Below are 22,143 nucleotides of genomic sequence, written 5' to 3' on the forward strand. Positions count from 1 at the left end.
TACACCCAATGACGAGCTCATGATGAGATCAGCACTTTCTCTTCTGCTCAGTCCATGACGAAAGACAGCGGAGGAAGTGATCCGTGAATTGAGAGAGGAGGAAAGGAAGGGTATGACAAGCGAAACAACAATTGGAGTCTTTTGCAGCGTGAGGCTCTATCATGACGTCGACGTGGGGTCAAGATGATGATTCGATCGGTCCTCATCGCGATCTTCATAAGCTTACAAAGAAAAGGTTGAAGCAAAACCGTTGATCGGCCAAGCCATGTATTACCGTATCTAGAAATCAACAGGTGAATTGACCTCTCATGTTCAGAAATGACTTCGTAGCGTGTCATGACTTCTAAGTAGAGGCGTGAGGCTTAACATCTACCCCACTGTAGTTCCAACGACATCAACACCATCACGATCCTTTTCAGAGGCATTGACAGTTTCAACAACACTCGATTGTTTCATTCACAGTAATCCTACACTTGTACCAGATGTCGTCTCATTACAGACCTCAGCGGCGTTACCCAAACCAAACGCCATTCCATGCATCCCAAGTCTCCTTCACCCTCGCGAGCATCATCTATTTAACCTCGATATGCTGCACTGCCTTCTGCCACTTTTGCTCGTCCGTCCTGTTACACTAGATTAGTCCATGCCCATCAAGGGTGTACGTAGTAAACACTTACTTGTCAAAGCGCAATAGCTTGCCCAGCACCGGCACAAGCTGAGCTCTTAGCTTGGTGTCCTTCTGTTCCAGGAACTGCAGTAGAATCGTCTTGAGATAGACCGTATCTGGAGTCCCGCCAGCGGCCGGCGAGCCATTGCTTCCGCTTCGTACCGAATCGAACGAGCTGCGGCTTGAGTTGGCCACGAGCTTGGTCTGCACTGACTTGAGATCCTTGGATACCTTCTCGTACCGTTGCCTTGCCTCCTCCAACATTCGTCGTAACTCGGCTCGCTGCTTCTCAACATCACGGACTTGTTTCTCTGATGCATCGAGAGCTGTTCGCAGCTGTGATGCTGTTGTTCGGAGTTCGTCCGCCTCAGCCTCGGCCTTCTCTTCCACCGATTCGAGCTCTTCTCGTCGTCGACGCCACTCCTTCTCACGCTGCTCAAGCTCATCCCGTTCGTGTGTCAAAGTCTTGACCTCACGCTCCAGATCCTTCAACTTCAGCTTCAGGTCTTCCGTCTCTCGTGTCTTGCGTCGCGCAAGGGTACTCGACTCATCCTCAATTCGATCTCGTTCCTCAACAGCTGCCTCCATTCGCGCCCTCATCTCTCGAACCTTGTTATCGGCACGCTCATCGACATCAGCCAACAATCGTCGCATCGTCTCGCCCTCGCGCGTACGCTCCTGAAGTAGTCGCTGAACCTCAGCAAGCTCCTCCTCCAGTGACTCAGCCTGCGACTTGGACTCCTTCAGCTGCACAGACATCTCCGCTGTCTGGTCTCGCATACTACTCAACAGACCCTGGGCATTGCTGTACTGCTGCGTCTTGAACTCAGCCTCCTCTTGCGCTGCTGTCTTCTCCCGCTTCAATTTGTGCATCTGCTCTTCAAGCTCCTTCACCTTGGGTCGCAGCTTGCCGAGCTCCTCCTGTACTGTCTTGAGCTCTGCCTCCGTCTTCTCAGCCTTTGCACTAATCTCAACCTTCTCAGCTTCAGATCGGCGAAGGTCTCGTCCAGATACCCGTTGGGCATCCTCGAGACGAAGTTTGGCGTTTGTCTCGGTGGCCAATTTCTCCTGAAGACCCTTAATCTCAGTCTCGCGATCCGAGGCTAACTTCTGGACACGCTCCACATCTCGCTTGAGATCCTTCTCGCGCTTCTCCATATCCTTGAGCTCCTTGGTCTGGGTTGCGAGCTCCTCCTTCGTAGTCTTTAGCGTAGCAGACTCCTGGCGCAGGCTCTTCAACTCAGGCTGCGCCTTTTGTAGCACCTCACGTAGGTCTGTAAGATCCTTGAATCGGTTTTGGGCCAGTTGCTGGGCAGCGCCCAGGTCGGCTTGCAGGGTGGTCGTCTTTTCCTTGAGCTCGTCGTATTCTGTCTTCAAGGACTCCATCTCGCTTTGCAGCTTGGTGCTGACTTCGGCATCTGAAGCAGATGAGTCAATCTTCTTCTCAAGATCAGCAATCTGTGTCTTGAGTTCCAACTTCTCCGCCTCGAGCTCCTTAATCTTCTCCTTGGCCTCAACATGATCCTGACCAATTGTGAGAAGGTTCTCTTGGAGTGACTCAATTTCCTCGCGCAGGTCCTCCTCAGTCTTGCGCCTCTTGCTCAAACGTTCGATCTGCGTATCCTTCTCAGCAACCTCCTCCTTTAGCTTCGCGATCTCAGCCTCAAGCTCAGCATTGCCCTCGGGCTCAGCGGGAGTTGCTGGCTCAGGAGTCTCCACAGCGGCCTCTACAGCTGGAGCTGCAGCACCACCGGCGCCACCCTTGCCCTTCTTCTTTTTGTTCTTCTTCTTATTTCCACCGCCCGCAGCCGCAGCAGGTTGTGAAGCCGTAGGCGCTGGAGTTGCAGCGGGTGTGGGTGCAACGGGAGCAGGCTTTGTCTCCAGTTTCTTGGTCAGATCGTCAATCTTGGTCTGGCTCTCAGTCTTCTCCTTCTTCAAGAGCTCGATCTGATTGTTGAGATCATCGATCAGCTTCTTGGAGATGTTCTTTGCGTTCGAAGCCTTGGCCAACTCGGCGTCCAGTTCACTCGCGCGTTTGTCTGATGAAGCAAGTGAAACCTCCAACTCATCAACTTTGGCTGTGTGCGTGCTCTTGTCTTCTTCCAGCTGCTTGAGTTGCTTTTGCGCCTCTTCCAGTCGTTGGTTCAGAGACTCAATCTCCTTGTTGCGCTCATCAAGCTGGGTCTGTAGGGACTCCTTGGCGGCGGCAGCATCGCGAGACTCGCTGAGCTCCCGAGTCGCATTCTCCAGGTTCTCAACCAGACCAGCGCTGTTCTCCTTGACGGTGTTAAGTTCCTTCTGGAGACTCTCGACCTCGGACTTGAGCTTATCAATTTCCTCAGACTTTGACGTGAGATCAGCTTGAAGGTGGGGAATTTCATCATCGTAAGAGAAGAACTCCTCGCTTTTGTCCTTGGGTTCAGTAATGGATTCAGTAACCTCAGATAGAGACTTTTGCGGCTTATGTTTGGGCGAGAACATCCCGATGACCGAGGAAACAGGAGACTTGGACTTTTCGGGGACCTCAGGGGGGGTATCTTCGTGCTTATCGTCCCTGGTAGCTTCAGATTCCTCCGTCTTTGGCTGGCTAGAGTCTCCTGACTTGAGTGCCGCAAGCTCCTCCTCCAATTTCTTGGCCTTTTCCTCGGTTTCGTTGTGCTTTTTCTGCAACTCTTCCTTATCTGTCGAAACCTTCTTCAGCTCCTGCATCACCATGTCGCTTCGGAGGTTCAGTTGGTTGAGATACTCGACAAGTGCTTCGGGATCGCTGATGGAAGTCAAGGGGGTGTTTTCTCGGAGGGCCTTTTCGAATGGTTCGATCGCTGTCGCTCGCCTATGGGCAACACGGTAAGATCGAAGTAATTCTTTAAACATGTATTAGTTTTCTGCCCCTGCCGTGCGCATTCGTAGATATGAACTTACCGGGATACGTCGCCTCGAGCTTCTCCAGTTTGCGCAGCTTCTGGCGGATCTCAGGGCTCAACTCTTGAGACTTGGTCGCCTCTGGCTTGGCCGCTGAAGCGCCATCTCCACCATCCTGATTCTTGCCCGAATTGGCCTCGTCCTTGGAACCGTCTGCATTCTTTTCATCCGATCCGTTGTTCTGAGTGTCACCATTGTCGGTCTTGGAATCGTCGTTTGCAGCAGGAGGCATTGGGGTGGTAGCTCGGCTCGGCTCACTCTCGTCGTCGATCACAAAAGCAGCCTCGAATACGGCAGGATCTGGGTTCGGTGCGTCGCCAGCATCGGCAGCCTGTTTCCTAGCCTTTGCGCGCTGAGCTGGTGTGCCATCGCCCTTTCGCGACGATGTTGAGCGGGTTCTCGAGGGGGACCTGGATTGCGCAGCTGTTTGAGAGCGGGCTTGTTCTTCGGCGATTGTCCGATCGATGGCGCTTTTGAACCTCTGAAACATGTCAGTCACTGCATATATATGAGGTGCAAACAGATAATTATCACGAAGAACTAACTTGGAACATGATGGCTCCCTTGGGTCAAAGACCAGCGTCTGAATGATACCAAGGGACGCGCGTAATTTAAATATGAAGTACGAATCTTTGAGGCAGGAAAATACAAAGAGACAAAAGAAAGTCTAGACGATCGATGTAAAGGGAATAGTAGGCGGCTCAACAAAACGCCTTCATGACGATGCGAAAGTTGGCGGTTGTTAAGCTGATGAAAGGAGTTGCAGGGTCTCAGTGGACAGAGTTACAGCACTTGCTTCCGAGCCATGACCGATCCTGTCAAATTTCTGGGGTAGGATTGTGGCGTCTAATGACTGTGGCTCAGCCGCTCAGGGGCCGCATTCCACGTTTGCATGTCAGCAATAGTTTACTTGATCTTTTGGGTTTGATGTCCTTGACATTTTGGGAGGTTTGAACTAGACATGGAGAACATAAGGCATTCGAATGACAGTTCAGTTAATTGCAGGTGGCTGGCCCATTGTTGCAGGTCGAGAGCTGCACTCGCCTGTAACGTCGCTTGTGACCTGTAACTTGTAATATCTTGGTGCTTAAGCTATACGGAATAGTGATAAATCACTCTACTATACATCCGAGTCAAAGTAGTTGAACGATTGGATTCTGTATTCAGACATTTAAATTTAGTTTATCTAGTAAATATCCAATATTAGCCATGGCCGCTATCAAATCCTCTCTACCTTAGTCGTTGAGCTCAATTGATCTTCAAGCTTCCCGTCCAAAAATGGCATCAGTGGAGCCACTATAGGTACAGGCCCCCTACAAGCTACAGCTCCCTGTCCTGTCCTGCCCTGTCTAGGGGAGGAAAGAAAGCTCAGGACCTTGATCCTAGATGATAAAAAGACTTAGGTAAATCAATACAAGTTTAGAGGACCTTTTGCTGAGTTTATTTTGACATCCTGCATTCAAGTCTGATGTTTTCTTGCTCCCGAGTGCCTTGTCCTACTTGGACTCAAATGTGTTCTAGGCTGCCCACATGCTCACAAGCTCAGCTGAATGAGGTCACTCCTGGCGAGAAGCTGCCTACCGTCAACTTGACCATTCCTTCATCACATCTTTTGTCTATCCTTTCACTTTTCCCGCCTTTTCTTCGTACCGTCATTGTTTCGCCCTTACCTGGGCATACTCTCCCTTTCTTATCTTTTTTCATTCTGTCGTCTTTCCTTTGTGTTCTTCTTACATCAAATCTCCCCCACTGTTAGGTTGATCAAAATGGTGGCCTTTTGGCCCTGGGGGGTAAGTCGCCGTCATGACCGAAAGACTTCATTGTCAGCTAATATGGCCTTTCGTAGGGCGAATCCTCCTCGACTGCCTCCTTCGAGAAGACCCTCTCTACCCTGTCGACCAAGATAACCGACACCCAAGCATCCCTCGACAAGGTCCGCGCAAGCTCTCGCCGCGCTCGCGTCATCTGGACACTCTACCTCAGTTTCGCCTACCTCGTCTATGCGATCGTTCTTCTACTCGTCGTCGGATATAACAACCTCGGCGCTTTCGAATGGGGCGGTCTTTCCGGTGGCCCAGTGCTGTAAGTCTAAGTCCTCGATAATCCTTGAGCATGCGACTGACGATATCATGACAGCATCTACGTTACACGCACGACCCTAGCCGCATATTACAACTTTCGCATTGAGAACCTGAGCGCTCGCCTCAAGGACCATCAGTCGGAGCGCGCGAAAACGATCCAGAAACTTAAGGATGCCACCAAATATGACTCTACTATGGAATTGATCGAGAAGTACGGCGGTGATGGAAAGAGCAAGGGCAAGAAGAAGGACGGTGAACAGCCTGCCGATAATGCGTCCAACAAGCAGCGACCTAATGGTCCTCCCCAGGGAGTTCCCGGACGAACACGCATGCCCCCTCCTGCGACAGCCAACATCCAGCGCCGGCATAGCCCAATGCCAGCTCCTCAAAACCCCATGGAACCAAGTGCTGAATTCGCTCCTAACGCTGAATTCTCTGAACCTCCTCCGCCTCCCATCGCCCCCGGTACTCCTCAGCCTCCTCCGATGCCAACCGGCTACGCCTCATACCAGACCGGGCCCCCTGAATCTCACTGGTACGACCGTATCTTTGACGTCCTTCTTGGCGAGGACGAGACTGCGCCCAAGAACCGTATTGTTCTCATCTGCAAATCATGCCGACTTGTTAACGGCCAAGCACCTCCCGGGACCAAGACACTCTCCGAGGTCGGGCAGTGGAGGTGCATGTCATGCGGTGCTCCCAACGGAGAGATCGACGAGGGAAAGCGCATCATGAACGAGGTTCTCGACGCCGCTAAAGACTCTCCCACAGATGGCGAGAGCGCTCATGAAGACTTCGCTAGTGACAAGAGTGAACCAAGTGGGGAAAAGAGAACTTAGGACCAGGATCCTAAATGATAAAGAGACTTAGGTAACTTAGTCTAAATCTAGGGCGCCTTTTGCTGAACTCTTCATAACTTAGGATTCAAGGTCCTAAGTTTTCATCCCTCCCTCAGGCAAGTTGGAGATCGAGGAAGACGATGACGGTCCAACCGCGAGCGTTAAGAAGCGCCGAGGAAAGGGCAAGAAATGATCTGTGTCTACTATGTAATTCTATACGAGCACTATGGTGGTGATAACTACGGGAATGAGGTTTGGGTTTGGGTTTGTTTAATAATGCAAATACTTTGGAACTTGATCACCCTGGACTGGTCTGTCAAGGAGGCCATTGAGCCATAAGTCTTTGGCTGCTACGTATATTTCTCATCAAAAATACCCGGAGATTTCTAGTTTCCTGATGTTTTACTGACCGGAGACTGGCGTGTGCATGAAGGTAACCTGCAGGAGTTTCTCAATTAGGAGTTGTTGGGGGATGTCACCCTCGAAAGAAGAATGGTGATGATAAGGGAGGTACTTTGTATCGCGATGAACTGCAAGTTGTTTGTGGCGTGATAATCGTTGAGAGGCGAGAGGCGAGAGCTTGGGTTGGGTGGGAGAGGTTACGTTTATGACGTCTGTAGCAAAGTTGGTATACCGTTCGTAGCATGTGAGCGCAGTATACCTCAGGTTATATCGCTATCGTCTCATGGTCTTGAAGGACATAGCTCAAATGGGCGGATGGGATGAAAGATGCGGGTAGTAGAGGGTATGATCTCCGTAGTATCAGCCCTCGTAAAGCCGGCATCCTCTAGAGTCGATCACCGATTCAATCTAATACCATTGCTATAAAACGTGTCATGTCTATCATGTTCCAGCTATACAGTCTCCTGACTAGAGTAATTCCAGCATACGCTTCCGTCAAGTCTGCCATGTAATATTGTAAAGCCTTACCATGCGCAGCACCCAAGATTCATCATAATGTGGACTTGGGGAAAAGAAAACTTAGGACTATGATCCTAAATGATGAAAAGACTTACATAAATTAGCATAAGTTAAGGATACCTTTCGCTGAGTTTATTTTGATAGCCTATATCAAGGTCTGATGTGTTCTTGCTCCCCAAGGCTAGACCAAAGAGCGCTAAGACATTGGACGAGTCGTTAAATCTTTTACCCCTTGCATGTACTCCCTCCCTCGCCTACATACATCATCATCATAGTCGGCTCGCTTGACAAGATGCCGCTGTTCAGATCGTCAAGATGTACAAGTGTAATGTAGCACCGCAAGCCGTTCGTGTGGATCATCAAAGAAACAATAAAAAAAAGACCAGTCAAGCCCACATGCGTCAGTCATGTGGGTTGCCTTGGACTGTCGACTTGTGTTTCGCTTGTTTCTCTGTATTCGACATGCCCGAAGCGTCTATAATCACTTTATCTCTTCCTCACTTCCGTCGCCCAGCCGTCGATGCCTTCGCCGCGGCCACCGACTTCCAGGCCCTCAATCTTCAACCCCTTCATGCCAGGTGTATCCTCCAACCAGACGTGGCCTGCCATGCCGCCAGCATTGGCTCGTTTCTCAGGTACTAACTCCAACATTGGTGTGAGGAAGTCTGCGATACGCTTTGCTTCGTCTTCCTTAAAGTGATACTTCTCGCGTAGCACATCTGGTAGAGCCCAATGCCGCAGTCGGTGGATGTTTCGCAATTCTCCCTTTCGGTTGAAGATCTCCTGACTCCACTTGCCACTGAGACATAGAGATTTGGGGAATGGCCCAAGAAGCTCGATGATTTGAGCAATGTGGTCATCGTCCTTGCCATACTTGGTACCTGACTGGGGATCAAACAAGTAATCACCTGTGATTAACTCAAACACCTAATGGGCAGTCAGTAATGTTCTGCAGAAGCCAGTGCCAGCTTCGCCGAGGAGATCGTTGTACGTACCATAGCTGCCATACTCCATACATCAGTGCTGGCACCCCATTTGGAACCTAAAATGACCTCGGGTGATCTATATTGTCTTGTCTGGATGTCGTTGGTAAAGTGATGATTGACCCAGCAGGCGTTGCCCAGGTCTGCAATCTTGACGCTGATAACGTCGAAAGCGTGCGCATCCTCTGCTTTGCGCTTTTCGCCTGTTGAAGCAGAGGGAGAGTTTGACTTGTCTAGAGAGATGCCTGAGACCTCTCGACTGAGGAGATCGCTTGAGTGCTGTTAGCACCCGATAAAACTTCTTTGTTGGGTGGCAAATAACTTACGCAGACTTTTCTCGTTGCTTTTGGGCATCGTCGGATGGTTTAGGAGATGCTTCCTTTGATGACTTGCCTGCTGACAAGATCGCATTAGTCATTGTTGAGCCACATACGAGATGATTAATGGTTTGCTTACCTTCGTTCAGGACACCAGCAAGACTAGAGTGGTTGTTCGGTGAGGGGAAAAGATTGGACTGGTTGAAACTGGTGTTAAGGGGAGATGGCAGTGGTTGACTGCCGGTAATGAGAGTCCTTCTACGCCGACGTCCGTTGCGATTGTTCTCCTTTTCGGCAGATTCAGGTTTAACGACGCGTTTAACGATCTGTTCAACATCCCCAATCTCGATAAGGACATTTTCTGGTTTGAGGTCGGTGTGGATGATACCGCATTCGCGATGGAGGTAGTCGAGGCCCAGTAGAACCTGCTTTGTAATTTGTTTGACGAGAGGCATGGGAATGCCACGATGATTCCAGCGCTTGATGAGCCCAAGCAAATTCTCTCCCAGCACCTCGAAAACCATACAGACATGGGTGCCGTGAGGTCCCTTGTGCTCGAATGAGTCTAAAAGGCTCACAACGTGCTTGCGACCTGGGTGATCGGGCTTGGCTTGGACAATCTTGTTGAGAAGCTTGATCTCATCGATGGCGGTCTCGGTGTAGTGGGCAGCGGAACGGACGACCTTGAGGGCGACATGCTTGCCGTTGGTATTGTCGCGGGACAGCCAGACGGTTGAGAAATGACCCCATCCTAGCTTGCGAACAACGGTGTATTTTCCATCCTTGAACTTCTCCCCGACTTGCACTGGGTGGTAGCCACCTTTGCAGTAATCTTCAGAATCCTCCTCATCTGCAGTATTTTCGGCGGCATCGTCGACGGACGAGGAAGAGGGGGAGTGGGCCATGGCGGAAAGCTGGTGAGATCTATAAGGGGGAAAAGGAGGTCAGCGGTGGCTTAAAATATATGTAGAGATGCGGCAAAAATCAGCGCAACAAGGCGACGTGTAGATGATGAACGAGAATTGAGGCGGAGCCAATGCAATCAGATCAAACAACCACGGTCGCAAGATTTGGTGGGCGAGCGACGGCGGCGAAAGAGCTGAGGCTTTGCGCGTGGTGGGGGACCTTTGCCGGATTGGGTTTGGGTATAGTGAAATGGCGGGGAAGCATCAAAACATCATCCAGACGATAACGTAGCAACGAGTCAAGTCTTTCACTGGCGCTTCCAGTTGAAGATTTCGGTACCAAAAAGACTCGGGCACTGAATTGACCGACAGCGGTGAAACACACGCCTAAGCTTGGGCGCCAAACCGCTACCGACAAAGCATAAAACGGGACGGGGAAGTGCAACCTTGATTTGAGAAAGCTGGTCATGGTGCCTTCACATGACGCAGCTTGCGCTGGTAATAAGTCGGGCGTTGAGTCTGCTTCTTCGTCCTTCTCTGCTCCGTAACTCCGGGAGCACCAGCTCAAGTCAAATCACGTAGTGAAATATAGTGACAATCGTGGGAGCAGCGCAACAGATAAGCCGGTGAGCGGCGTGGCGGTTTATGAGCGGGGGATAAGGAAAGGTGATGGAGAGAACAAGGATCTAGCGAAAATGACGAAGATGACAAAGACTTCTGGTGCACGATGGTAACGGTTGAGGTTGACTGCAAGCTGGGGCACATAAAGGCCCGAGTGAAAGCCAAAAACAGGAGAAAGGAGAAAATAATATATAAACAGGCGAGGCCAAGTCGAGGGAGAGATTGATGGAGATTAGAGGTCGACTGGGCTCGGGGGCGTGCTCCTTGTCTTTGGCTTTGATTTGTTTCGCTTTTCTTGACTCTGGGCTCAGCGTTCTTTGCGGATCTGCAGTCGCTTGGCTTTCTGTTTCTAGGGCCCTGCTAGAGACCATGGGATGGCTGGCACGCGGCGCAAGACGGAGCGTCCCGCCCGGCGAATAAAGGGTCTCTGAGAGCTCAAGGCTCGAATAACCAGCTCGCCAAGCGAGTTCCAGAGAGAATGAGCGGCAATGGAGAATGCAAAGCGATGGCAAAGAGCGGACAACTCAGTCAGGTGGTATCGCATCAGACAGCATGAGCACAACCATCACCATCACATTCTCATCCTCCTCCACATGCATCAGCCAACAGAAGCTTCAGGCACAATCAGAGGTGCCACGGGCAAGTGACTGACTGCACCACCTCCAGGGCAGACCAAAATCAGGTACAGAGGACCCAGTGATCGATCGAGTGATCCAAGGTTGGTGAATGCCCAAGGCTTATGGGGTCGTATCCTCCTATCAAGGCCCAAGCACACGGGCCCCCAAGCTCCAGAACAGCCACTGTGAGCAGTGTCCACACTTGTTTCAATCTGCCCTCGCTACTTCTGTAGGGTGATGCAATGCCGCGCCATATTTGTTGAGTGTCCATTTTGGCGATATGAATGGAATGATGGTTGATCTTCCCTAATAAACCAGCATCCGTTTGCTTCATAAACAGTCACATGGAAGTTGTGGATCTGGTCTCATAACCGCAGCAACAGCTGATCTGAGCGGTAGCTAGGGCAGTTGGTTGTATCAGGGTCGTTGGCAACATCGGACCAGCGGCGCCTTGGGGATTTTGGGATGGTGCCATGCGATCCGTAAAACCAGCGGTCTCGAGGTGAATGTCAAAGCAATTTGCGACCAAGAAGTTTCTCCAAAATCAAGGTTGTGTAGTGTGATGCGGTTGCAACAAAACAAAACATGGAGAAAGAATGCGAACAAGATGTGTGTATAGATAACCAAAACAAAATGCGACCAGAGCTCAATGACCAACAAGGAAACGTTTTTGTACATACCCAGCTGGTTGGTTTGTACCTTCCATAGTAATTATTGGCTTCAAGTCCTTCTTGCGCTTCTTAGCCGCAAGACTGCTATTGTTGCTGTTGCTCCCGTTGGTGTTGGCATTTGATGCCTTTTGGGCGTCGGGGGATTGTGTGCCGTTCATTGTGGTGTATTCGTCAAATCTGCCTGTGCGCGACAGTGCAGGATCTGTATTCTAGGGACAAGTTGAGATGGATCTGGCGTCTATGTCGCCAGGTTGTCAATGAACAGGGTCGTGAAATCGTCAACGGGTTTATCGTAATGTCGGATGCGACAGCTTTGGGCGTCGGTAAGAAATGATGTCGAGATGAAGTGGGGGAAGAGGGGCGCTTGTAAGTGCTTGCTCGATGGACGTGGGGTTATTTTCTGTTCGCTTTCTTTCGAAGAAATGCTTTCTCAAGAATTATCAAAATCGCTCAGAGAGATAAGTTGAGGGTGTCGGACAGAGTCAGGAGAAGAATATATCGGGGAGACGAGTACGGTAGGATAATTGCGGTCGTGGTGTGGCAGTGGCGCCAAGGTAGATCTGTTGCAAGTCGAACCAAAAGATGTTGCGCAGTAATAACCTAGTGGCGGCGCAATCTGAGGTGACCAGGATCAATCAAGCACAGTGAGTGATTGTGCTTGGTGTATTGGTCCCAGTGTAAGCTAAAGCTAATACGCTGTAATATGGATACTTGAATGTAATCTGGTTGTCCGAGTAATGACTTTTGCGACGGATTGTCTAGATGTGTTGATGAATACAAACTTGCTTGGAGAAGAAACGGAGGAGAAGGAAGAAGAAGATTATCAGTCGGAGACGAGGAGGGGCAGCTAGAGGAAGCCAGCCAGCCCAGGGTCCGGGTTGGTAAGGAAGGTTGGTGAGGTTCTTGCAGCCAACAGATTCCGCAATCATTTATTTGTAAGGCCAGGTCAGGTCAGGTCAGGTATCTACAAGTGCAAGTGCAGGCTACCTACTAGGTATCTTAGTATCCTCAAATTTTGTGATCTAATCTTTAGCGTAACGAAAATACACCGAAAGCGCATACTTTTGCATCGACAAAAGCAGATAGAGATATGTTTTAGAGTTAATCCGGGTTGGAGATTCATCCGAAAATACCAGATTCAGATGAAGAAAAGACAAGTCATGACTGAGACCTCAACTAAGACGACGATACTCAAAAGCAGGCACTCTACGAGATGCATCTATATGTGGATATCGTTCACCACGACCCTGAAGCAGCCTAACGTCTCACTGACAGGATTATGACGACGCACGAGAGGAAGCTTCTGGTTAGCATTGAATCCCACAAGAGAAACTTGATCTCTAGTCTTGTAACCCCTGTGCCTGAAATCGAAAGCTTTGGTTGAGCTAGTGGCATTTGGAGAAGGTAAGGAAGGTATCGGTTATCAAAAAGATACGCGCTAAATCGACACTCTCACTCGCAGATTTTCCAGAGTCTGACGCCATTCCTCCAACCTAATGGACCCCACGTCCGTGAGGTACTTGAACAACATGAGCAGGGCTCTCCAGGTTGTTCTTTTGCAAGGATGCGGCGAGTTAACTAAGGTACTGATTAATTCAGAAGATGTCAATACTCAGTTCAACTTCATGTTGATTCTACTCTATTACCACTACAATGTCCCTTGTGTTACCGCCTTCTTCGCTACTATACCTACCCCAAATCGTATTCGCATTCATAAGGCATTGAATTTCAGCTCCAGCCACCAATTACCAAACTCTTTGGGCTTCAATACCCGAACCTGACGTCACCGCTCCAGGGACTTACCAAGGAAGACTTCCCAAACCCAGTCGTGAAACCCCATATTTCAAGAACGCCCAGTAAGTAAATAGACTTGTTCAACTTGAGCGTTTTGGGACCATGCTCTGTTGTACAGGGGCCCGGGCCTCCTTGTGTTAATGTACAGATAACTTCATAAAGTCTAAGATTAGGCAATGCTTCTCTGGGTCAGAAGAGACGCACTTATAAGCATAAACCGAGGTTACCATGAAGATGAAAGGATCCTAGGGCTGAGCCAATAATCATTTTTATCCCTTAGAAGGAACGAACAAGTCACCAATTGTTAAACCAAGACCATTCTGCGTCTAAAGTGCCTACCTTAAAAGTTCCTTGTCACTGGTATAAGGGTTCACTTATACTGGCCAATCCGATTGGCGGCTTCTAGTGGCCTGAGGCCTGGACTGTATCTACCATGAGACAGTGATAGGCAATACACCAAAGAGCCAGCCCGTTGATCAGATATCCTAAGCTGTAGATCGCTCAGATCGCTCAATAGACATCTACTTCGATGGCACTCACCATGTGTAAACCGATCTTGCCAGTTTCTACTTCCTCAACCCCATGTGAAGCCTGGGCCAACGGCTACAACGATAGTCGCTTCAACCGCTGGAAAACCCTCTCTCAAATTGCTGTTTCTAGACACATGCCTACCCGGCGACACTCAAACCCCTCAATTTTATATCTTTCTCCAACCACACTTGTCAAATATGGTCGCACAGTCCACCTTTCTGAAGCCTCAGCTTTACTCTTCTTAGCTTCCTTTGCGCCTGACGTTCCTACTCCGAGATTGCATTGCGCTTTTCGAGATGATGAAAAAGGGGTGACTTATATTGTAATGGAAAGGATTGACGGGCAACCTTTGAGTGATAGCTGGCACGAGGCATCAAGAGACGAGAAGGATAGATTATTGACACAGCTAAGGAATATTCTTGAGGAGCTGCGTGCACTCAAGAAGCCCGCTGGAAAGGGGATCCCAGATGGTGCTGTATGTGCCGCTGATGGAGGCAAGTTGCACGACCATCGGATATGGAATGCTGCTGGGGAAAAAGGGTTGGGCCCCTTCTTGAACGAGGCAGCATTCAACCTTTTCCTTCGGAACGGAGTCTCGAATACAAACTCCATCACAGACCAAGGGAGCCAAGCAGAGATCCAAAAATTGATCGAGATGCATTCAGCATCAGAGCAAAGGAAGACGGGGACCGTGTTTACGCATGGGGATTTTAGTCTGAGTAACATTTTGGTCAAGGAGGGAAAAGTAGTAGGAATTGTGGATTGGGAGATGTCTGGCTGGTATCCATGGTATTGGGAGTACACAACAGCGATCAATACCCATTACATCAAAGGGTGGAGGGAGGAGATTGGGAAGTTTCTGGATGAGTGGCCTCAAGAAAAAGAGATGGATGATATATGGAGAAAGCATTATTGTGATGGGGCTTGAGGGTGTGTCAGCCAACCTATTCGCCTGGAGAACTAACAGACATTCAAGATAGCCTGGAGATACTGGATTCGATCTCACGCCAGCAGAGCATCTACGAAGAAACCGAAGGCAACGCTGCCGAGCAACTTGTAAAAAAGCTCCGCGGACTCCTGTTGCTCTGTTGACCGCTGATGCTACTCAATGAGGTTTTCAAAACCTGCAAGGAGTGTCTCCTGAGCTACAGGAGGATAATCTGTAACTGATTGCCATAGGACAATGTACTCCACTTGGAACATCTCATATTCGCACATCGAAAGCGAGGATGGCAACGCGCCTAGGCTGCTTAAGCTATGGGCCTATTTTGACAACGAAGGTATCTCGCATGAACTGCTGCGTCCTGGTTGGGACTACTAGTTACATGAGCCGACCGGCTGCCTTCGAACAAGACTAGGAATGGGAGAGTGCGTGTTGAGTGAACAACGCAGCGCATTGGTATCTATGGCTATAGTGTACTCAGCCAGATTCGCTCTCATCCTTTGCTTTGCATCCTTAACTATCTAACATGCAAGTGTCGGTGAGACGTTCTCTGGGGTCATTTGTTCGAGGTAAGCTGGATCTTCTGCCTCCTCCTTACCCCTTACACAGAGAGTGTCACAGATTCCCCCAGGCAATGCCACTCCTTCGACCGCAACACTGCTCTTGAGAGCTACTTCTAGGTAGGTATGAGATCCTACATGGGTTTGGAGCCGATCGGGGCTGTATCAAACAAGTCCGTAGACTTCTTGTGTCGTGTTGATTTATGACACGACACGCACTTCAAGAAAGCCAGGACCTGCATTCGAGTGGTACAATGTTGCCTGGGTTGACGCGTGTTTATTTGACCGCATGCATTCAAGGCGTTGTGAGATACTGTTCATCTACTTCAGAAACGACATCTGAGATGACTCTCTGCACCGGCATTAGGCCCCAGGTCTGGAGGCATTTTTGTGCTGTTGATGGCAGATGAGGACTGGCATGGCTCCATATGGGTAGAAAGAGGTCATGGGAAATGTATGAGAAGCAGAAGATAGCGGTATAAAGCAGGCTAGAAGCACCTTCTAATGAGGAAGTGGTCAAGATTGACATACTGGATAGAGAAGGACCGAGGGTAGCCGCACAGGAAGTGGCCAGCGTGTGACTGAAGGGTGCCCTAAACTACCTACTCATGCCTCGTATATATACATGAGCTTAACTCTGAGGCTGAAGTTGTTTTGGGGAACGCTTCTCCAAATGATGACAGAGTCACAGAAGAGGTCCTCCCACAAGCATGAACTGAGGTTGCCATGAAGATCGAAGGATTCCAATGTCGAGCCAATAAACACACCCTGTCAACGACACTCATCTCTCCAGCATGTGTTCAGTGACTAAACATCCCCAAAACCACGTGGGAGTCAACCGTCTATGTCATCTGATGTCTCATGAGCACGGGACGACCACGTTTCACATCACAAGCATCAGAGTCACAATCATAAATGATATGTGAAAAAAACAGTCCGCTTTAGCCCGTCATGAGGGCTCCAGTTTTGATTTGTTTAGTAGCCTATTATGTGAACGCCGAGAACGCCAAACCCAGAACCCGCGTGCGTCGACTCTTCTGCCTCAACTAATAGCTTACAACCGTAATGCTCGCCTGAATATGGTACGCTCCAAGAAGCTCCGAAGAAAACCCAACCATGAATTTTGACCTTAGTTAGCCCGCTTCTTGCTCTTCTGGGCCATCTTGCGGAAAGCTTCCATACCACCTGCACCAAGGGGACGATGGCTGGAGTTTTGCGAGCCCATAAAGGTGCTCTGGGGAGCAACAGTGTAGCTCGAAGGCAAGTTGACCATACGCGCCGAGTTGTTACCTCGTGATGGGGCCAGTAGACGTTCGCGCTCAGCATCCTTGGCGTTGACGGCAGGACGCTGGGAAAGGCTGAATTGAGAGCTTGTCTTCTGGCGTTGTGCCATCTTGGCAGATCTAGCATCAAGTTAGCACGTGCAAGGGACAAGCCGCAAGAGAATACATACTCATAATCGTAGTCACGGGTCTCGATCTGGCGCTTCTTGTAATCGTCGGTTCGTTTCAGGATAGGTCGACTCCATTCTCCCAGGAGTCGTGTAGCAATTCTCTTGATACTGGGTTCGGGCTTCTTGCTACGAGTATAGAACACCACCACTCTTCCGATACCGCTGCTGAGGAGTGCCTCTTTCTCGATGTTCATCTTGGCGAGAGCGTTGAAGATGTCGCGTTGAATGTTGTACGCTGGAAGAGAGCCGTCGTTCAGAGGCTCCAAGAAGAACTTTACGTGCTGCAAAAAGTTCGTATCGGGGTCCAGAACGGCATGTTGGACGTTGTTTCGGTTCAAGATAGCGGTGACCTCGGGGAGAAGCTTCAGCTTGTGCAGAGCTGGTTGGCCGGCCTCGCGAGCCTGGTTATCAGCCTGACAAGCCTGCTCCATCTGTACCTTGAGATCCGCTAGAAGGTCATCAATCTCGTCCTCAAGATCCTGGGTAAAAAGACATTAGTGAAAGAACTTGAGCATATGCACTTTGAAACCCACAATCTCATCCTTCTTCCTGCGCTTGAGACCGCTTGGCTTCTTGATTGCCGCATCTATCATTCGGTCAAGCTCTCGCTGCTTTCGCTCTGCCGGTGTCAAGTTCTCTTCCTTCTCTGGCTCTGGACTAGCAGGCTTAGAACGTTGACGTCGCTCTCCATCACCGGCAGCGCGTCTTGAACGTCGTGACTTTTTGCCTCCATCCTCTGCATCATCCATATCAACATCTTCATCTCGATCTCGGCGCTTCTTATCTCGGCGACCTTCACGTGGTTTCTTTGGGGCCTCTCCGTCTGCGCGCTTTCGCTTTGTAGCTTTCAATGTGCGAGCAACATCTTCGTCAATGTCGACGGGACGGTCTTCGATGTTGGCCGTTTCTGGGTCGTAATCCTCGAACTGATCCTCGTCTACCTCGGACAGCGCATCGGAGTCGCGATCAGAATCAGCGGCGGTGACGGCATCTTCGTATTCTTGCTCTTGGCCATCGTTGACAGGCTCATTGGCATGCTCGCCAATGGGGGAATCCCTTTCCGACATGGCGTCGCGTCGTCGATCGTACGAGATCGCTCTGGGAATTCTTTATCGCCTGTTGAAACTTGATATTCACAGCGCTTGAGAGACTTTGAGAGGTTGGTGCTAGAAATTTGTTGGTGAAGAATCGTCGAAAGCTGTGAATATGGAAAGACTGGCAATTCGCAAACCTTCAACTTTCTTTGTATGGCTAGAGCCGCCACAGGTGCGAGGCGCGACCCCTGTTGGCTGACATAATCGTGAAGCTCCACCTAGAAACCTCAGGCAGATGGCCCGCACCCTTTGTTTACTTTGGTCTTTTTGGTTGCCACGGATGAATTGAAGAATACTCGATGGATTGAATCTGGCAGCTACTTTCAGTCACTACAGCTGCCCCGACATCAACCCCAGCCTCTGTCCACCTGGCGAACCTTACATCGTAATTATTCGAGCTATTCAGTAGCTATCATCGATTATGGATCGTCGAACTTACGAAGGTCCTATGGACTGGGAGTACCAGAACAGCGGCCCTTTTGATCCCACGAGTCCTTTTACGCATGCAGCAAAAAGTAACTCACAGAATGGCAAGTTTAACTTCACCGGCGTCACAGTTGCAGCTGTAGCTTCTACAATCCGCGATGTCTGGCAGCTCTTTGCTAACAGTTTGTAGTCTTTGGCTCCCCTTCGAAATCGAGCTTAAGACCAAATCCTTTCGCAAATCTAGGGACACCCTCAAAAACGAAACCGCCGCAATCCTCCTTTACTCCTCAATTGTCCTCGAGAACTACCGCGCCAGCATTCCGCAACCCTGCATTTACAACACCCCGGCGACCTTTTGATGACGTTGCGCTGTCTGAAGCCTCAGGCGCAGAAGACAGCCCTGCCTTGACAGAGGTTTCTGACTTCCCGAATGACACTCCTGAAGCGGACCGTATGAGCGATATCAACATGAGTGGCATGACGAGTCCCTCCAAGATCGACAAGTCCTTTCGTTACAGCAAGACTCCTTTCTCAAGCAAAAAGCATACACCAGGTCGAGGCGAAATACGAGCGACTCGAGACCTCTCTGTATCAGAATTCATTCGCAAGCGAAAGAGACATAATCTCGATAGAGATGTCAGCAGCATAACTCGACACCGATGGACAGAGTCAGATTCCGATTCGGAAGATAGCATCGCACCGAGACGAACTCGTGGCAAGAAGAAGGCAACAAAGGAAGCGCCGAGGGGTTTCTTGGGATCTCTGTTGCATATGTTGGACGAACACCCTAACGCCCCCGACAATCTTTACAGATGGGTCAAGTTGATTGTGAACTTCTTCCTGGTATCAGTCTTCGTCTACATTGGCTGGTCCATTGTGACCACCGTGAAAACGGATATCGAAAATGCAAACGAGATGGCACGAATCGAGATCATGGGGAAAATTACGGAATGCCAAACTCAGTACAGTATCAACGGATGTGCTAAGAACGACCGTCCGGCGCTCAGAGTGGCATGCGAGGAGTGGTCTGAATGCATGACACAGAACCCTGAGGCTATCATGAGGGTCAAGGTGACTGCGAAGCAAATCGCAGAGATCATCAACGAGTTTTCCGAAGCAATGAACCTCAAGGCTTGGGTGGGTACCCCATGCCACATAATAATAATCGCCAAGCTAACCACTTCACAGGGATTTTTCTTCGCTGTTCTCATCTTTTGCGCTTTCGCCAACAACTTTTTCTTGGGTGGATATGTCAGCAAGCCAGCACCTCCCGTTCAGTCACAACCCGCAGCTCCACCTCACGATCCATCCATGGCCCCTGAGAACGGTCCAGGATTCATGTGGGTTCCTGTACAAACACCAAGGATGCAGCGTCACATGTTGCTCGACGATGGTACCGATACGGACAGTACGCCGCCGCCAAAAATGAAGACGATTCTTGCGCCTCCATACACTCCTTCACTACGTCGGAGCCCAAGCAAGACGGATCGGGGCCGTAGCCCTGTTAAAAACCGAAGTCCTAGTAAAGGACGCCGGGAACCGTTTGCATAGGCTCTGACGGAGAGTTAGGCATATATTATTTTCCTTTGTCGTTGAATAACCTGGCTGTATAATAGTGGTGCATTGGAACTGGGCGCATGTATACGGGGCGCGGTTCGCTGGTGTTTGGAAAATCAGGTCATAGCATGGACGGCGGTATCATGGACGGATGGATGGATATTGGGGTATGTAACATTGTCAATCACTATATACAGCAGTGAACTCTGCATCTTTTGTTATTGAAGAGTTCTCTCAGCCCCTCTTATCGCTGTTGCAATGGCATTATCAGCCACAGAGGCCGCAATTATAGGCCATGTTACAGTGCAGCTCAGCTCAAGATCATGATCCAAGCTGAATTGATTGAACGTTGAGGCTGTCAGAGGCTGATGACGTACTGTGGGGTAAGGTTGAGAGGGGCACTTCGACGGATGGCCCTGGCATGAAAGTTAAATCTCAGGTGAAGATGGAAGACAACTGGAATGAATACCCAATATTCTGAGAAACCGCTCCTTTTTACCCCCTGGACCACCATTTATCACGGTCGCACACTAGATATTGTGTGGTATTTTTCTTGGCATTGGCTCCATTACCATCAGCAGTACTTCAATGCAGCCATGTCAATCATACTATGTTGCCAAGATATAAATTACCCCAGCCTACTCCATATGATCAACCATGATGTTCTGATCGCCGCAAGCCTAACATATCTCTGACATCATATCCACAAGGGCTCTAGACCTATTCTCTCCTTGGAGATCTCATTGAATGGAGCATAGTGCTTGGTAATGGCCGTCCGTTTTATATCCGTTTGGCCTTTTCCGATGCGAAGTTACGGTGATGAGATGGAGGGCTGAAAGGATGCGCCAAATGCAAGGAAGCATGCACAATCTGGCAGACTCCGCAACATTCCAATTGGACGATGGACGTACTTGTGGTGGATGTGACCTTGGATCAGGCTTGGAGATAAGTTTGATGGCGTACAACTTTGCAGTTTTCCTTGCCCAGAAGCTGAGGGGAAGTGTGGTGCGGACAAAAACAGCTTTGTCTCAGACATCTCGAGGTTCAAAAAAGACATGATTTGCACCTGGAAAATGGCGATGAGAGGGCGAGCAATAAGAAAGGCTCATCGGCAGTCTACAACTGCAGAATGACGAGTCGTTGAGCACATTGTCCACTCAGACCACGGCCCTAAGTAAATTTCAAGCTTGGTATGGCCTGGTCGATCTGGCCATGGCACTCATTCTCATGGTTATCAGAGACCTTTGGACAGAAGAATCCTAGCTTGAGCGGTCGACAATCTTGGAATGGATTACAAAGACAAGAACGTTTGTGCCGGTTCAAAAATAGAGTTCCTTCCTTTCTTCAGCAGAGAAGTGGAACAACCCTCTCCAGATAACATTGGTAACCAACCTGAAGAGGTTGAGCGTACTTTCCAAGTTCTACCTCAGGCAGAACCAGAAAAGGCTCTTTCATTCGGCCACCTAATCATTTTCTCAACTTTGATCTCCATACCTCATCAACGCTCTTTGTATTTCCCTACAGAGCTTCCATATCCGCGGTTCGATCATCGCCTGTTTCACGACATGAAGCGTGAGATAGAGCCAGGACCCCAGCTACTGTAATCGACTACATACCTTACGGAGTAGCTGCAAGACATACAATCTGCAACAGAGTTCGCCGAGGAAACGCAGGATCCATTCAGCACGGTAACTGGACATCAAGCAAATTTAAGCTACAGCCGAGAAACTTCGCCGTGGTTCTAGGCCTCTATTTGAACCGGCCCTAACCTGGCAATCGAGCGCGACGATAATCGTGATCGCAATCGCAAGAGATTCCCATACTGGACATAGCCAATCTTCATCGTCCCATTTCTCACACATACCTACAATCAATCAGTTCTCATTTTATTCCCAATCTGTACAACTTCCGTTATATGCGCAAAATTTCCGCTTTCGGTCTCAATTGGACTTCAGTATCTTCAATTGTTCAACTCAAATAGTTGCCAACCCGTCTTGTGCATAGACCACAGCGCCCAACTTTTGGTCTCTATCGCCGGCGCAATCGACGATCGAGTGGACACCAAGTCTACCAGTACTGCTTAGCAACCTCTTTAATCCCTCCTGAGAACGCAAATTGCGACAGGAAAAGAGAAACAACATTGCGCGCTTCAAAGCGCCATTGATCTGCGACTCCTGCAAGCCTTATTTTCTCTCCCTTGACTCGCGGAGTCGGCCTCGAGCTCCTTCAACCCCCCCCCCC

General features: G+C 49.7%; 6 protein-coding genes across 6 annotated transcripts; 3 read left to right on the forward strand and 3 right to left on the reverse strand.

The window, feature by feature from the left end:
* Positions 1-571: 571 nt before the first annotated feature.
* Positions 572-4,143, reverse strand: FMAN_08597 (uncharacterized protein; the record flags this gene model as incomplete). Its single annotated transcript, XM_041835084.1, has 4 exons — positions 572-623; positions 678-3,531; positions 3,590-4,070; positions 4,135-4,143. 4 exons carry the CDS (start codon positions 4,141-4,143, stop codon positions 572-574), a joined length of 3,396 nt encoding a protein of 1,131 aa, XP_041685283.1.
* Positions 4,144-5,355: 1,212 nt separating this feature from the next.
* On the forward strand, positions 5,356-6,509 carry FMAN_08596 (uncharacterized protein; the record flags this gene model as incomplete). The annotated part of the gene is made up of 3 exons (XM_041835085.1): positions 5,356-5,379; positions 5,436-5,671; positions 5,726-6,509. 3 exons carry the CDS (start codon positions 5,356-5,358, stop codon positions 6,507-6,509), a joined length of 1,044 nt encoding a protein of 347 aa, XP_041685284.1.
* A 1,407-nt stretch (positions 6,510-7,916) lies between these two features.
* FMAN_08595 (putative dis1-suppressing protein kinase dsk1) lies at positions 7,917-10,104 on the reverse strand (the record flags this gene model as incomplete). The annotated part of the gene is made up of 5 exons (XM_041835087.1): positions 7,917-8,357; positions 8,426-8,684; positions 8,740-8,809; positions 8,870-9,654; positions 10,082-10,104. The coding sequence occupies 5 exons, from the start codon at positions 10,102-10,104 to the stop codon at positions 7,917-7,919; spliced, it is 1,578 nt and encodes a 525-aa protein (XP_041685285.1).
* A 3,775-nt stretch (positions 10,105-13,879) lies between these two features.
* On the forward strand, positions 13,880-14,797 carry FMAN_08594 (uncharacterized protein; the record flags this gene model as incomplete). The annotated part of the gene is made up of 1 exon (XM_041835088.1): positions 13,880-14,797. The coding sequence occupies one exon, from the start codon at positions 13,880-13,882 to the stop codon at positions 14,795-14,797; it is 918 nt and encodes a 305-aa protein (XP_041685286.1).
* A 1,704-nt stretch (positions 14,798-16,501) lies between these two features.
* On the reverse strand, positions 16,502-17,892 carry FMAN_08593 (Transcription factor IWS1; the record flags this gene model as incomplete). Its single annotated transcript, XM_041835089.1, has 3 exons — positions 16,502-16,775; positions 16,826-17,304; positions 17,359-17,892. The coding sequence occupies 3 exons, from the start codon at positions 17,890-17,892 to the stop codon at positions 16,502-16,504; spliced, it is 1,287 nt and encodes a 428-aa protein (XP_041685287.1).
* A 448-nt stretch (positions 17,893-18,340) lies between these two features.
* On the forward strand, positions 18,341-19,896 carry FMAN_08592 (uncharacterized protein; the record flags this gene model as incomplete). Its single annotated transcript, XM_041835090.1, has 3 exons — positions 18,341-18,527; positions 18,590-19,482; positions 19,534-19,896. The coding sequence occupies 3 exons, from the start codon at positions 18,341-18,343 to the stop codon at positions 19,894-19,896; spliced, it is 1,443 nt and encodes a 480-aa protein (XP_041685288.1).
* Between the last annotated feature and the right edge of the window lie 2,247 nt (positions 19,897-22,143).

Source organism: Fusarium mangiferae, assembly GCF_900044065.1.
Source record: "Fusarium mangiferae strain MRC7560 genome assembly, contig: FMAN_scaffold009, whole genome shotgun sequence".
Lineage (NCBI taxonomy): Eukaryota > Fungi > Ascomycota > Sordariomycetes > Hypocreales > Nectriaceae > Fusarium > Fusarium mangiferae.